Source organism: Felis catus, chromosome F2, assembly GCF_018350175.1.
Source record: "Felis catus isolate Fca126 chromosome F2, F.catus_Fca126_mat1.0, whole genome shotgun sequence".
Classification (NCBI taxonomy): Eukaryota; Metazoa; Chordata; class Mammalia; order Carnivora; family Felidae; genus Felis; species Felis catus.
Window position 1 is genome coordinate 6,406,692 of NC_058385.1, and position 15,312 is coordinate 6,422,003.

General features: G+C 40.7%; 1 protein-coding gene and 1 non-coding gene across 4 annotated transcripts in view; both read right to left on the bottom strand.

Annotated features, from left to right (window-relative positions):
- ATP6V1H (ATPase H+ transporting V1 subunit H) overlaps positions 1-15,312 on the bottom strand; it is a 105,377-nt gene that overhangs the window by 63,291 nt on the left and 26,774 nt on the right. For all 3 annotated transcript variants that reach the window (XM_045049592.1, XM_045049593.1, XM_003999812.6), the window contains one exon: positions 5,497-5,594. In XM_045049592.1, coding sequence (XP_044905527.1) covers positions 5,497-5,594 — 98 coding nt within the window. The remainder of the gene's footprint in view (positions 1-5,496; positions 5,595-15,312) is intronic.
- LOC111558603 lies at positions 2,612-2,715 on the bottom strand. The gene has a single exon (XR_006592815.1). It is a non-coding gene; the product is annotated as a U6 spliceosomal RNA (small nuclear RNA).

Sequence of the window (15,312 nt, forward strand, 5' to 3'; positions counted from 1 at the left end):
GATATTAAATTATCTCTAAAAAAAAAAAAAAAAAATGTAAGTGACCAGAGGGCTTAAAAACAGCTCGCATTGTCGCTGAAATAAAGACAGAAAGCTTTCAAAGGAAGGAGCAATCAACAATGATGAACGCTGCAGAGAAATTTCAGAGTTCAACATGTGTCTACACCGTATATGATTGTGTTGAAAAAATAAGTAAGTCTTCTACATCCAAATAGTAACCACCAAAAGAACTCCAAAGAAGCAAAATAAAGTTCCTATTTACCAGAGTAAGGAAGGGTTTCCCTTAGGGGCAGGGAACCCTAACTCCAAAGACAATGGAGGTCCAAGGGCATGCTAAGGGGACTCCAAGGACACAAAGGCCCAAGATAAACTTGAATACAGTAATTTCACAAACATCTGTTGAAAATCTACGTGGCAGGTACAGTGCAAGGCGTGGGAGACACAATGGGGGGCAAAGACAGACCCTACCCATGCTTTCAAGAAGCTCAGAGTCCAGTGGGGAGGCAGGATTCCCAGAGTGGATTCAAGGGAAGGATTCTCCCTTGAGCAGAGACCTGAAGAATGGATAAGTACAAATCCCCATCTCTCAACTACCCCTCTCAAACCGAGGAGCTTAGGATGCTATAGGATGCTATAGGATCCTAAATGCTACCTTGGTTTGCTATTTAATATTTTCCAACTAGATTATAATTTTTTTTTTAAGGAAAGAGACCACACACGTTTCTTTGTATTCCCTATAATATACAGTGCACCATTACGCAAAGAGTCCAAAAAATACAAATTACTGTCAAATCCAAAATAGAAGGCCAAGGTCCATGAGGCCAAAATTATTAGTTAGTATCCTGTGTTTTTAATTAAGGCTTAAAAAACAAATCAAGCCAGTGCAGGGCTAGGGAGACCAAACAGCGGATTTACCGGCTGACTTGTGCACTTTTAGCTGGCTGACGCTCTTTACACCCACGAGCACCTCACACCTTATCACACAGCATCACCTAATAATGTTCTGATGTTTAAAAAAAAAAAAATCTTAGGGGTGCCTGGGTGGCTCAGTCAGCTGAGCGTCTGACTTCAGCTCATGATCTCGCAGTTTGTGGGTTTGAGCCCCGCGTTGGGCTCTGTGATGACAGCTCGGAGGCTGGAACCTGCTTCAGATTCTGTGTCTCCCTCTCTCTCTGCCCCTCCCCCGCTCATACTCTGTCTCTCAAAAATAAATGTTAAAAAAATTTTTTTTAGTTAAAAAAAATTTTTTTTAATCCTAAAAAAGTAAAAAAAATAAAAATTACCTTCCTTTATGTCATACTTTCTTATATACTACTTTACACTTATAAAATACTTCAACTCCAGTTGAATCTGTGGAGGCAATTGTCCTAGAAAAGCCCTCTTTTAGCTCCAGTATTTAATGAATCAATAGTAACGTTCAGACTTTCTAGTGAAGTCAATATGCAAGATAATGCAAAGTATATTTTTGGTCTTACATAGGAATATAAATAGCCAGAAATAGTGTTGTATCATTCACATAATAGGCTTTTTAACAAAAAAATAAAAAAAATTATATAGATAAAAATGTTCTGGAGTTCTGTTTTGTTTCAAGTTTTTATTTAAATTCAGTCAGTTAACATATAGAGTAATATTGGTTTCAGAAGTAAAATGTAATGATTCATCAATTATAGGTAACACACAGCGCCCAGCACAAGTGCCCTCCTGAACACCCACCACCCATCTAGCCCAACCCCCACCCACCTCCCCTCCAGCAACCCTCAGTTTGTCCCCTATAATTAAGAGTCTCTTATGGTCCGTTCTTCCAGAAAGGCTATACTTGAGGTTTTCTCCTCACATGACTCCTAATTGTGATTTGAGGAATTCCAAAAACAAGAAAAGAAACAAAGAAACCTTTCAATTCTAAACAAAAGAAATGGACAAGTAGAAAGTACATGGTTTGTTTCTTTAAAGGTAAAAAGATTAAGTGACTTTTTTAGATTGCTATACTATCAGCAAGTTAACATGTTATACCTTGATTAACGCCCTCTCTCAACCTAAAGGTCTTTATTATTTTTGATTACTTTAAATCTAATTAGCAGTCATTAGTAAGTCAAAATGGATATGCTGAACACAATGTGTCCCTGTGCTTGTTGCTAACTGAAACAGTTAATAATACTGCTTACTGTCCTCCGAAATACTGCAGTAATTAGAATAGCCACATTTGGTTAACTTCGGTATTTGGGTTTATTTTCTGAGCAATTCTAACTATGTGTAGAAATTGCTGTTTCACGACTTTTATTCTGTTTTCCAGATCTTCCAGGGAACAAAAAAAAATCTATTTTGTATGTAACAGAATGAAATTCAATTTATTCTTCAAACACTATACAGGTCTATTGGATCCATTCATAAACCTAAGATGCGCTTATGGGATCTCAGTGCTTTTATGTTGCCCATAATTTGAACAATTACAGTATTTTATTATCCTAAATATTATTGCATCATTATACATTCATTATTCCCAACTATGCTTAAAAATAAAGACTAAAATATAAGAAAATCGGAGAATGATGCAATCACCTAGGAAGATGATATAATAATAACGAAACAATTATCCTTTCTACTGCATTGCCCCGAATATTGCATCCTTCTTCCAACTCTATATGTCATCCTTGCACAGGGGACAAGCTGATCTCTGTGTCGCTCCTATGTTAGTATGTGTGCTGCTGAGGCGAGCACTGCATCGTTCGTAACGAAGGTAAAAAGGCTGGAAACACCGCCTCCGTCTCCGTAGTCTACCTTTAGGTTTCTGCGCAATAAGAAAAGCAACATCGTAGTCCTGAAACTGCTATTCTTAGGAAGGTCCGCTTCCACAGTCAGCCTTCGGCTGGCTTCCAGGAACTTTAGTGGTAAACAACTTCCTACAAGATACAAAACTCTCCCTAAATGACAGAGATGGCTCACTGCACCTAAACAATATATTCTGGAGTCTGGAATTTTGCTGCGTGGTAGGCAGAGGGTGTCTGATAAACCTCCAATAAAAGCCATAGGTGCTTAGGGTGCCTGGGTGGCTCAGTCTGGTAAGTGTCCAACTTCGGCTCAGCTCATGATCTCGCGGTTTGTGGGCTGGAGCCCCGCGTCTATGTGCTGACAGCTCCGAGCCTGGTGCCTGCTTCGGATTCTGTGTCTCCCTCTCTCTCTGAGGCCCCCCACCCCCAGCTCATGCTCTGTTGTGTGTGCGCGCGCTCTCTCTCTCTCTCTCTCTCTCTCATAAACATTAAAAAAAAATTTGAAAACCACAGGTGTTTATTCTCTACAGGGATTCCTGGGCAGAAACGTCACACAAATGTTGCTACATTTTCACCACTGGGGAAAAAGTAGGCCGTGCAACCCCCCACTACTGCGGGGAGAGAACATACGGAAGCCTAACATGGATTCCTCCAGACGCGGCCTGATCCACTGTGTCTCTAAAAATAAATCCCAGCCGTGAGAATGACTACATGCTGGGTCTCTTGAGTCCTTCCGCTGAGTCTCCTGACACTGTGTGAACACTGCAAATTCAAAGAATTCAGAACTTTTTATTCTCCATCCATAATGGCAATTACCTGAGGAAGGTGTCTCGTAATTATTAGATGAACCAGAAGTTGAAAGCGGAGACAGACGGCATTCTATTAACAATGATGATAAAATTGGTCACATACCTGAAACCTCACACTGTGAGTTTTCAGCTGACTGTACCATAAATGCATTTTCTCAAACTCAAGAGGCAATAAGTGAAAATATGTTTCTAAGGACAAAGAAAGGAAATAGGGTATTCTCACCTATTTAGCTGTTCAACGTGAAAGCCTCCAACGATATTTTGCAACAAGGGCCTGCACCATTCCATTTTGCTAAAAGGATATGTGATGGTTTTCTTTCATCTTTCATGATGTTGGTGCACCAAAACTCACTTACTACAAAAAGACTTACCATGAAAAAATTCTTACAGAATTTCTAATGGTTGTTTTTCACTACTGCTTTACTCATAAGTCTACCAATTATCCATAAAATGACCAAATATATATATTTTTGAAAATTGTCCACATGGCAAATTGTGATGACTGTTTTTCCTGACATACTGAAGGCTAAATAAGTATAAAAAGATTGAAATTTTACATGTTAATATAAGATTACTAATTTGTTACGGCACCAGGTGGCTCAGGCAGTTAAGTGTCCCCCTCTTGATTTCCACTCAGGTCATGATCCTACAGTTCGTGAGACTGAGTCCCGCATCGAGCTCCATGCTGAGAATGGAGCCTGCTTGGGATTTTCTCTCTCTCTCTCTCTCTCTCTCTCTCTCTCTGCCCCTCCAGCACTGTGCTCGGTCTCTCTCAAAATAAATAAACATTTTTTAAAAAAGGATTATTAATTTACTGAGTCGATGATAATTGAGTAGTTGATAATTCTAGGCAATTCATAAGGAAAGCCATTTGAGAAAGTCACCCAGCTAAGGAAGCGTCATGCAAACACCGGCTGGGAAGACCCCTCTGGCAGGTGCATGCCTACAGTGGAAATGGAGGCACCAGCCTAGTCGTGTGACAGCCCAGCAGCAGGAGATCAATCGGGTCCTCTTTCTCACCAGCGAACCTCTGCAGACAAACTAGCTTCCTGAAGCGTTTTCCAACAGATAAACATCTTCATCAACCCAAAAGAGCGTCTAATTGAAGAGCATGAGATCTCGGGGCGCCTGGGTGGTTCAGTCAGTTAAGCGTCCAACTTCAGCTCAGGTCATGATCTCACAGCTCATGAGTTCAAGCCCCACCTCGGGATCTGTGCGGACAGCTCAGAGCTTAGAACCTGCTTCAGATTCTGTGTCTCCCTCTCTCTCTGCCCCTCCCCTGCTCACACTCTGTCTCTCTCTCTCTCTCTCTCTCTCTCAAGAATAAATAAACGTTAAAGAAAAAAAAAAAAAAGCATGAGATCTCCCATAATGAATAAATAAATTGACTTTCTGGTAGTAAAAGAGAGCATTGTTTGTTTTGGTGTTGGGGGGAATTCTCATATAAGTACATTTGCTAACCTGAGAGGGCAGCCCCTCAAGGTTTCTGAGCCTGCAAATTAGGACCCCACAGAGAATGGGCTAATTACACAGCATTACAAAGAATGGGTCACATTCATTTTTCTGGATAAGACCTTTTCTTGCTGATTTTTGCCTGCATTTACCACAAGATATTTTATAATTGTTTTTTTTTTTTCCTATTCTGAGTACCTAGAATTTGTTCTGTCAAGCATCAGGCTTTTAAGAGTCCTTAACCTCTTACAAATAGCACAGACCAAGTGAGGGGGAGGGGAAACATTTCATTTAGGAGTTACGGACTTCCATGAAGGTTAGCATAATCCACTGCTAAACAGCCTTAAAAAAAAAAAAAAAAAAAAAAAAAAAAACTCCCTTTAGATGATTCAGTGCATTAATTTCTTTGCAAATGTCAAGGAGGGAAGCTTTTAAATGTTACTCGACGTTAAAAGCAAAAGGGCACTCACCAGCTCACCCCATCCGCTTCTACCCAGGCAAAGCGGTACTCATTGACCCGAAGCATCAGCTGCAGACACCCGGCGACACACTGCACGTACTGAGAACTCTACACAAGCAGAAGGACAAGGTTTCAGGTTGACAAGCACTTAAAGGCGTGGATCGTGCATACACGGAAAGTCTGGATTTTTTTTTTTAGCTAGAGGTTCTTATCATCAGAACATCCAAATGTCCCTAATATATCTTCAAAAACCAACCTTCGTTTTTGCTTTTCTCTCTACCTCCTAGAGATGAGGCTGTTTTTCTCTGCCAGGTTAAACCTACATAGCTCAAGAGTACTCAGCACACAGGGAAATCAAGGAGAAAAGTAACCCTTTCCTTGTTATGGTTTGGTAAGTGTTATCTCACAATGTCTCACTCAGCCCTGAACGGGGGCACCGTAGAGACGATACTGCTCTTCATAACTGTAGAAATGTCGAATAAGGTTAAAAAGATAAAACTCTACGCTTGGAGATGGGCCTGTACTTAAACGGACATAAGTCACTGAACCTTCCCAATACTCAATACCTTTGTCCTTAATGAGGATGACACCCCACACATCCCGAAGGAGTGTTGTTAGGACTAAGTAATGCCTTTAGCACAGAGCCAGGCATTGCACAGAAATGCAATAAATGGGGACTTCAAAAAAACAACCACCATACAGCACATAAGAAGTCGAAACATTTGAAAAAGGTGCTCTATCATTTTTAACAGCTATCAGTTCCACAGCACTGTTCTAGAAAAACTGAGGTTAAATCTGGAACTTGAAATAGACAGGAATAATACCCCCAGGAACAATGCAGGCACTTCCGTTTTAGTAAAGCTAATAGCAACACCCGGCCTGGGTTCTTGTCCAAATATTTACCACGAACCTCCCGCCCCCCATCTAGAAGAACAGAGAGAGCAGAGGAAGCTGCACTCTAGCCTTAAAGAACATGCTAATAAAAGAAAAGAAAATGGAGAGAATCACGGATGTTATAGAAATTCACAAAACCTAATATACACGCTGCTACTAGGCTCTGTTTTCAAACAAAGTTCGTTAAAACCTAACACTTCAAAGAAATTCCAGGCATTCGATCACAAAAACACAACGATATAAGTACATTTGGTGGAAGTATCAAAGGATATCAAGAAAACGTTATCTTAGATTTTAAAAGTAGTGAACAGTTTCCCAAAAGCACGATATATCTATTAATACAATTTGCCTGAAAACTCAAAACATTAACAGAAATGACCAAAAAAAAAAAAAAAAAAAAAAAGTGAATTTTCAGTTCTAAAATAATCTTCCATAATGGGAAAACACGTTATTTTTCCAATTTAGTCAGCAGGTAGTAATCCTTTTTGAAAGATGAATTCCATTTTTCTTGTTTAGAGGGATAGCCTAAGCAAGGTTTCCGCATATAATGAATAAAAATGCAACCTAGGGCACTCTCTCCTCTTCCATTTATCATCAACTTCCTCTCAACAAAAAATTTCTTTTTTTTTTAATGTTTTTTTTGGTTTTTGGTTTTTTTTTTTTTTTTGAGAGAGAGAGAGAGAGAGAAAGAGAGAGAGAGACAGAGCATGAGTAGGGGAGGGTCAGAGAGAGGGAGACACAGAATCTGAAGCAGGCTCCGGGCTCTGAGCTGTCAGCACAGAGCCCGATGCGGGGCTTGAACTCACGGACCATGACATCATGACCTGGGCCAAAGCTGGACGCTTAATCAGCTGAGCCACCCAGGCGTCCCTCAACACAAAAATTTCTTGGTTCACTGTAAGCCTATTTTCCTGTCCATTTTACTATGCTACATTGAAATACATGATACATTTCAAATATGGATTCTTCATTGTCATACAGCTTCCGATTCATATTATAAATGCACATATTAAAGATCCTGGCTCTAAAACTGTACTCACGCCTATTAAACATAATGAGGGAGTCCAAATGCCAGTCCCGAAATCACTTTCAAAGTATACAGTAAAGGCAACATGGGCAGATGATTGAATTATTGCCTTCAATTAAACAAATTATATCACTTCCTTATCTGTCACTTGCACTGCCCTATTACTCTCATGTATAAAAATTACTCAACCATTTTTTTTCTAAATAAGGCTTCGATCAAGCCAACAAATCACCGTCTCTAGTCCCAGACAAAGGTAATTCAATACTGCTAAAGAAAATCATACAATCCTGCAAAGCCATCATGCAATTCTAGACTGTTCTCTCTGCCACTCACACATTCACCGCTATCCTGTCCCACTCTCTTCCCTCACTCTCAGCACTATGAGAAAATATATGGACCATTACTTAGAGATTCCCCAGCTGCCAACATCTCACCCCAAAAACTGAACTATACTTACAGCCATTCTTGCCCCTCTCTCGCCTAGGAGACGGGAAAACTTCCTGTCCATGACCCTCAGCCCCAGCCAACATGTACATCCCATTCCTCCCACGTGATGTGTCGTCCATCAGACCCCTCTCCTACACCTTCGGTCTCTCGGATTGGTTTCCTCTCCTCAGCCTCTAAATATACTCAATCCTTTCCCACCTTAAAGTCCCTAAACTTTGTACCAACCTCTGCATCTCTCTATCTCCCAATACAGAAACGTTTCTTAAAAGAATCGTCACCAAATTTTTACTTTTGTATCTTATCACCCACTAATAACGACAAGTGACCTTAAGAGTTTCTACAGTTACTTTCACCTGAGAACCAGACCTCTACCTCCGACTACTGACTGCACAGCTCTCTCCCCATTCTCTTCTCCGTCTGCATTGGCTCACCTGCTGCCAAGTCTTAGACCAACTGTTAACTCCTCCGCCATGAACGGAAGGCGGTAATACACAGCGTGAGCGTTAGGAACAAAGGCTCTCGCGCCAGCCCATCACACTCAGCCACTTACAAGCCACGTGACCTTGAATGAGCTTCCTACCTATAAAATGGTGATAATAGGACAAATCCCATGGAATGTGGGTATAATTTCATTAGTTCCTGTACGAAAGAGTTTTCGGTGGTATCTGTCATTCAATATTCAATACATATCTGCTTCTGCATCTACTACTGTATTCTCATTTCTCCAGATGGAATTAATTGCTTCCTTGTGCCACACATAAAACTCTATTCTTGCCCTTTGTGTGAGTATGGGGGGGGGGGGTGCGCGCACACATGCACGCCATTTGGCTTTAAGAGGAAAAAAGCAGAACGTGAAGTTTAAAAAATTTTTATTTCTTCAATGTTTATTTATTTTTGAGAGACAGAGAGACAGAACGCAAGCTGGGGAGGGGCAGAGAGAGGGAGACACAGCATCCGAAGCAGGCTCCAGGCTCTGAGCTGTCAGCACAGAGCCTGACGTGGGGTCGAACCCATGAACTATGAGATCATGACCTGAGCCGAAGTCGGACGCTTAACCGACCGAGCCACCCAGGCACCCAAGAACCTGAAGTTTTAACATATATTTTGTCCAAGTGAAGTGATTTTAGTTTTCTGCCTACCAAGATACTGTTTCTTTAAAAAAGGACAAAATATAGAAGCCCCCAAATTCCATACTGTCATTTCCCTTAAGCTGATTTCTGTGATAATTATAGAAATGTACTACTGTCCTCCATACGGTTCAATGTGAACACAATCTTGATCTTCCTGCTGTATATATTTTTCTTTCTGCTAGCATTTCCGATTCTATCAGGACATTAAAAAGTATTCTCAGGGCACCTGAGTGGCTCAGTAATTAAACATCTGACTCCTGATTCCAGCTCAGATCATGATCGATCTCATGGTTCGTGGGATCAAGTCCCACATCAGGCTCCATGTTAACAGTGCAGAACCTGATTGGGATTCATTCTCTCCTCCCGCTCCTCTCTCTCTGCTCCTCCCTGCCTCTCAAAATAAATAAGTAAACTTAAAAATAAATAAATAAAAAGTATTCTTGAAAAAGCTGCAGTTGCTAATTAGAAAACCCTGAAATGTCAAAAGATTTCAAACAAAGACAAACTGAACAAGAAGCGAAAGGCAGAGAAACAGTCTATCTCGCAGGATGTTATCACAAACCACCATCACAGACGCTGATGAAGCAGTGTTTGAGGTAATCAAAGATTGCTCCTTCCACACAGAAATGCTACAAGAGAGAATCAAACGAGGAAGAGATCTCCGTGCCGTCCCTTGGAGCAGTACCAGAGCCTCGCTTTTCCAGCTGACCTTTCCTGACCCCATGCTTGGAACACCCAAGGGTAACAGGCACCATCACTATGTAAGCTGCTTCCGGGTACTAGGTACAGTTATAAACTAGACAAATAGTACAGAATCTCATTAACATTTGTTTATTAATATGACTTGTATCGACCTGAATTTTACATGAAATTCTTTGCACATATTTACGATTAAAAATTCAATCAATACAGAATAAGCATGAAAGAAAACATCCCTCTTCTCACCCCTCAGTACCATTCCTACGATGTAATCACTGTTAGTAGATATTCTGTGTAATACTGTAGAAAGTTTCTATGCATTATACGTTCTTTTTTGAAAAAAAAAATAAGATTATACTATAACTTTCACTTATAAGTTTCTTTTTCCATTTAATCTTATACATAGAGATCTACTGCATTTTTAACCATTTACATAAAGATTTTAACCCCCCTGTGCTCTCTCAACGTTGAAGAAGTATTCCCTAATTCAACAGCGTCTATTTGGTTGCTTATATTATCTGATAAGCAGAAGGGATTCCACTTTATTTTCACATGTATTTGTCCTTAGAATCCAACCAAAGACGAAGAAGCCCATTTGCCCTTGCAGTTGTAGAAAAACTGCTTGACAGCTACAACCTCAGATTGCCTGCACGGTCAGAAACTAGTAAGGGACATAAGGCCTCCATCTTTCTAAGTTCTCAACTATTCCCCAGAAAGACTCTACAGGTCTACACTCAATATTCATTCAACAGGTATTTACTGAGTGCCTTCTATGTGCAAGACACTGTTCTTGCACTGGACACATGACCATGAACAAACAGACCACAATCCCTTCCATCAGGGAGTTTACAGTCCAATGCAGAAAGAGGAAAAGTACACACACACACACACACAGTAAATTACAGAGCGCACTGGAATCTGACAAGTCCAATGCAACAAAAATACTGTTAAGAAAAGGAAACAGGGGGCGCCTGGGTGGCGCAGTCGGTTAAGCGTCCGACTTCAGCCAGGTCACGATCTCGCGGTCCCTGAGTTCGAGCCCCGCGTCGGGCTCTGGGCTGATGGCTCAGAGCCTGGAGCCTGTTTCCGATTCTGTCTCCCTCTCTCTCTGCCCCTCCCCCGTTCATGCTCTGTCTCTCTCTGTCCCAAAAATAAAATAAAAACGTTGAAAAAAAAATTAAAAAAAAAAAAAAAGAAAAGGAAACAGGAAATGCAGAGAGGGAGACATGGAAACTCTCATACTTTGTTGATGGATCTGTACATTGACTTAACACTGACTGGCGACATCTACTAAACTTACATATACCTTACAACCCAGCAATTCCATTGTGTTACACAGGATCTCTGGAGGCACCCGATGCTGAGGAGACAAGTGACAGAAGCCCAGGAAAGTAAACAAGCAAGGCGCGCAGCCATCGAGGGAGCAGTGCTGACGCTCTGGTAAGCACTGCTTACCAGGCCCAGTGCCACGCTGGCCTCCTTCCCATGGCTGCTCTGTGCCATGTGACTCCCCCTCTTAATATGCTTCCATGGCTTCTTTCCCCTGCCAAGGAGAAGTTCTAAAGCCCTCTGTGATCCCTAAGGCCCTGAATGTCCTGGACCTGCCTCATCTCCCCACCTGCTCTCCCTCCCCTGCGATGTTCTCCACACGCTTCCCTCCACTGGAGGAGCAGGCTTATCCCCTGCTTCCTCAGGAAGCCTGAGCAAACTGGCCCCAGATGAGACCACCCCCCCCCGCCCCCTCGTGGACCCATGCTCCTTTCCTACAAGCCTTGCCACAAGGGTACTAAAATAATCAAAGAGCCTAATTAACTTGTCTAATGCTGTCCTCCCTGAGGAAAATGAAGGCCTGTGAAGCCAGGAGTCCTGCCCATCCTGTTCAGTGCTACTCTTTCAGAACCATGCACTGTACCTGTTGGCACTCAATACATGGTTCTTTGTTTTAAGTTTATTTATTTTGAGAGAGAGAGAGAGAGCAAGCAAGCAGAAGAGAGAGGGAGAGAGAGAATCCCAAGCAGGCTCCACACTGTCAGCACAGAGCCTAACACGGGGCTCGAGCTCACAAACCATGAGATCATGACCTGAGCCGAAATCAAGAGTCAGATGCTTAACCGACTGAGCCACCCAGGTACCTCAATACCTATTTCTTGATTGAACGAACAAACGAGAAATACAAACATACATCCTATCTTACACAAATTCCAAATGAATGGGGCTCTAACAGAGATGGTTCAGTAACTGAAAGTTTGGCCAAAATATTATGCTGATAACAACACTGCAGAAATACATACAACATAGCACTATTATTCTATTTCCTTTTGGAGCCAAAACTGAATCTGTTTGGTAGTATGGATCTTATGAAATTGTCTAGTATTTTCTTTTATCTCAATTTAAGAACTAATATGAATTGCTAGTCAATTCTGGCTGCACCTCATATCATCCTATTTTACTAGAAAATATTTATGATAAAAGCACTCACTTAGGCAGATAATAGTTGCCATTTAAATTGCTACGACAGGGGCGCCTGGGAGGCTTAGTCAGTTAAGCCAGGTAATTTTGGCTCAGGTCATGGTGTCACAGTTCATGGGATCGAGCCCCGTGTCGGGTTTTGCTAGCCCTCCCCTGTACTGTCTCTCTTTCTTTCTCAAAATAAATAAGTAAACTTAAAAAAAAAAACTGTCAAAAAAGAAATTAAGAATTTTTAATAAAAACAATTTATTAACCCATGTATTTTTCAAAGCTCCTTCAAACAAAAAATTAAAATTAAAAATAAAAGGGAAATACTATGATACCAATTTTTCAAGATGAGGCTTAAAAAGGTGATATAATTTGTTGAAATTAAAATAGTGAGTTAATCTGGGATTGGCACTAGGAGTCCACTCTCCTATGCTTAAGCTAGAGTTCTCTGTGCTACACCAGACATCCCGGGCTGAGAATTGGCCACAACAAGCCCTCTCACTGCAGCAAACCTCACTGGTATAGAGAAATAGGTTTACTTCTCAACACATTTAAGAGAATATCACTTGGGTAAATTTTCCAATGTCGCTGAAATGCAAACTCTCCCACATCGTGGTGGAATAATCACAGCAAAGGGAAAACAGCAACGGATAAAATTCACCTTCCTGGCAAATATGGTCTCAGGGATCCATACTCTGCAGATTTACAAGCTAATTTGAAAACTGAGGAGTTACAAAGTAAATTGGCAACAAAAGATAAACATAAAAACTACGGTGAGATTGTACCAAGTAAACTAATGTTATAAAATGTTTATAGATACATTTTCAATATTAATCTTCATAATGCTGGGATTTAATTTTATTTTTTTTTACGTTTATTTATTTTTGAGAGACAGAGAGAGACAGAGCACAAGTGGGAGAGGGGCAGAGAGAAGGAGACACAGAATCCGAAGCAGGCTCCAGGATCTGAGCTGTCGGTACAGAGCCTGACGCGGGGCTCAAACCTACAAACCGCGGTATCATGACCTGAGCCAAAGTCGGACACTCAACCGACTGAGCCACCCAGGTGCCCCCCTATAATGCTGGGATTTAAGTACAGACTAAATGAGAAAGAGCAAAGATAATATTCACTTAAATCCTGGAATCATGGGCACTTGAAATAACACGTCTGTATTGCAATAAAAGGCATCTACCCCACAGACAGTGAAATGTACACCAGAGCAGACCTGGTGAAGCACTAAGTTGAACTTTTCAAACACAAAATTGACTGAAATAAATTCCAGAAGCCAGTTTTACATGAAATGGAGGACTGCCCATTTCAACAGTCCGAAAAGTATTTAATGCTTCATAACAATTACATGAATCCTTCCTCATAGAACTAAAAACGAGTATGTGCACCTATGTGTGTGATTTTTAACTCTATCACAGACGTTCGCTTTAAGAAATAACACAACACAATGCCAAATGTCAGTAAGGAAATGGAACGACTGGAATTCTCATTCTCTGTTGACAGATACGTAAATTGATTTAGAACACGGATTGGTGGTATCTACTAAATTTATATATACTTTACAACCCAGCAATTCCATCCTAGAATTAAGTGTTCCAGACATAAGTGATTACAGTGATTACATCTACCAAAAGACATGTACAAGAATGTTCACAGCAAGATTACTCACAACAGCCCCAAACTAGAAATAACCCAAATATCCATTAACAAGAGAATAGAAAATATTCATTTAATAGATTCCTACACAGCAATAAAAAGAGTGAATCACTGCTAGGGGCACCTAGGTGGCTCAGTCTGTTAAGCATCCAACTCTTGATTTCAGCTCAGGTAACGATCTCAGGGTCGTGGGATCGAGCCCTACATCAGGCTCAGTATGGAGCACAGAGCTTGCTTGGGATTCTCTCTCTCTCTCCCACTTTCTCTGCCCCTCCTCTGCTCATTCTCTCTCTTCCTTTCTCCCTCTCCCTCTTCCTCTCAAAATAAATAAACTTAAAAAAAAAAAAAAGAATGAATCACTGCTAAACGCAATATGAATGAATTTCATTGGCACAATATTGGCAAGTGAATTCAGATACGTAAGAGTTCATACTCCAATACAACAGAGTTCAAGATTAGGCAAAATTAGGGGCGCCTGGGTGGCGCAGTCGGTTAAGCGTCCGACTTCAGCCAGGTCATGATCTGGCGGTCCGGGAGTTCGAGCCCCGCGTCGGGCTCTGGGCTGATGGCTCAGAGCCTGGAGCCTGTTTCCGATTCTGCGTCTCCCTCTCTCTCTGCCCCTCCCCCGTTCATGCTCTGTCTCTCTCTGTCCCAAAAATAAAAAATAAAAACGTTGAAAAAAAAAAAAAAAAGATTAGGCAAAATTAATCTATGGTACTAGGTTCCATGATAACCACAACCTTGGTAAGAGTTGAGCCAAAGGGAAGTGCTGAGTACGAGGACATGTGACATTTCAATTCTTTTAGCTGAACATTTAAAATCTGTGTATTTTACTTTGTGTAAGTTAAGACATAATTTAAAAAAAAAAGAAAGAAAGAAAAGAAAAAAGACAAAGGAAGGAAAGGAAAAGGGGAGAGGCTTTGCCTATCAAGAATTTTGCCAAATTACCTTTGGCAAATCACTTAAACTCTTCAAAACTGTTTTATCATCAATAAAGGGAAATATCAGCCCTAACAAATTAAAAGGAAAACATCTGCTACTCAAATCTGAACTCACATCAGTTCTGCAAGGCGCAAAACAATGGTAAGGTATATTTTTATTACCTCATATGCAGGAACTAAAATACAGAAGGGCAAAAATCCTCTTGAAGTTGGCTTACGCAAAACGATCTTCTAGTCAATACTCATAAAATACCTAGATTAAATTAATGCCCAAATTGAGATAATTTAGTCTCAGACTTAAGTTTTACCAAAAAAACACAATTCACTATTAATTTACAAATTTCTCAACCTCCTTCAAGCATTGCTTTCAACCTAATTTGCTTAGTCATCCAACGAGATTCCTTACTATGCAGAAAAATCATTATGAACTTGAGAAAATACTACTTTATAAATTATTGCTTTGTATACAACTTCCAAGAACACATCTAACGTACAGGATTAGATTACTTATTGTTGTAATCATTGCTATGCTTTGACAATGATTTGTACAAGGAAGTCTTGTACTG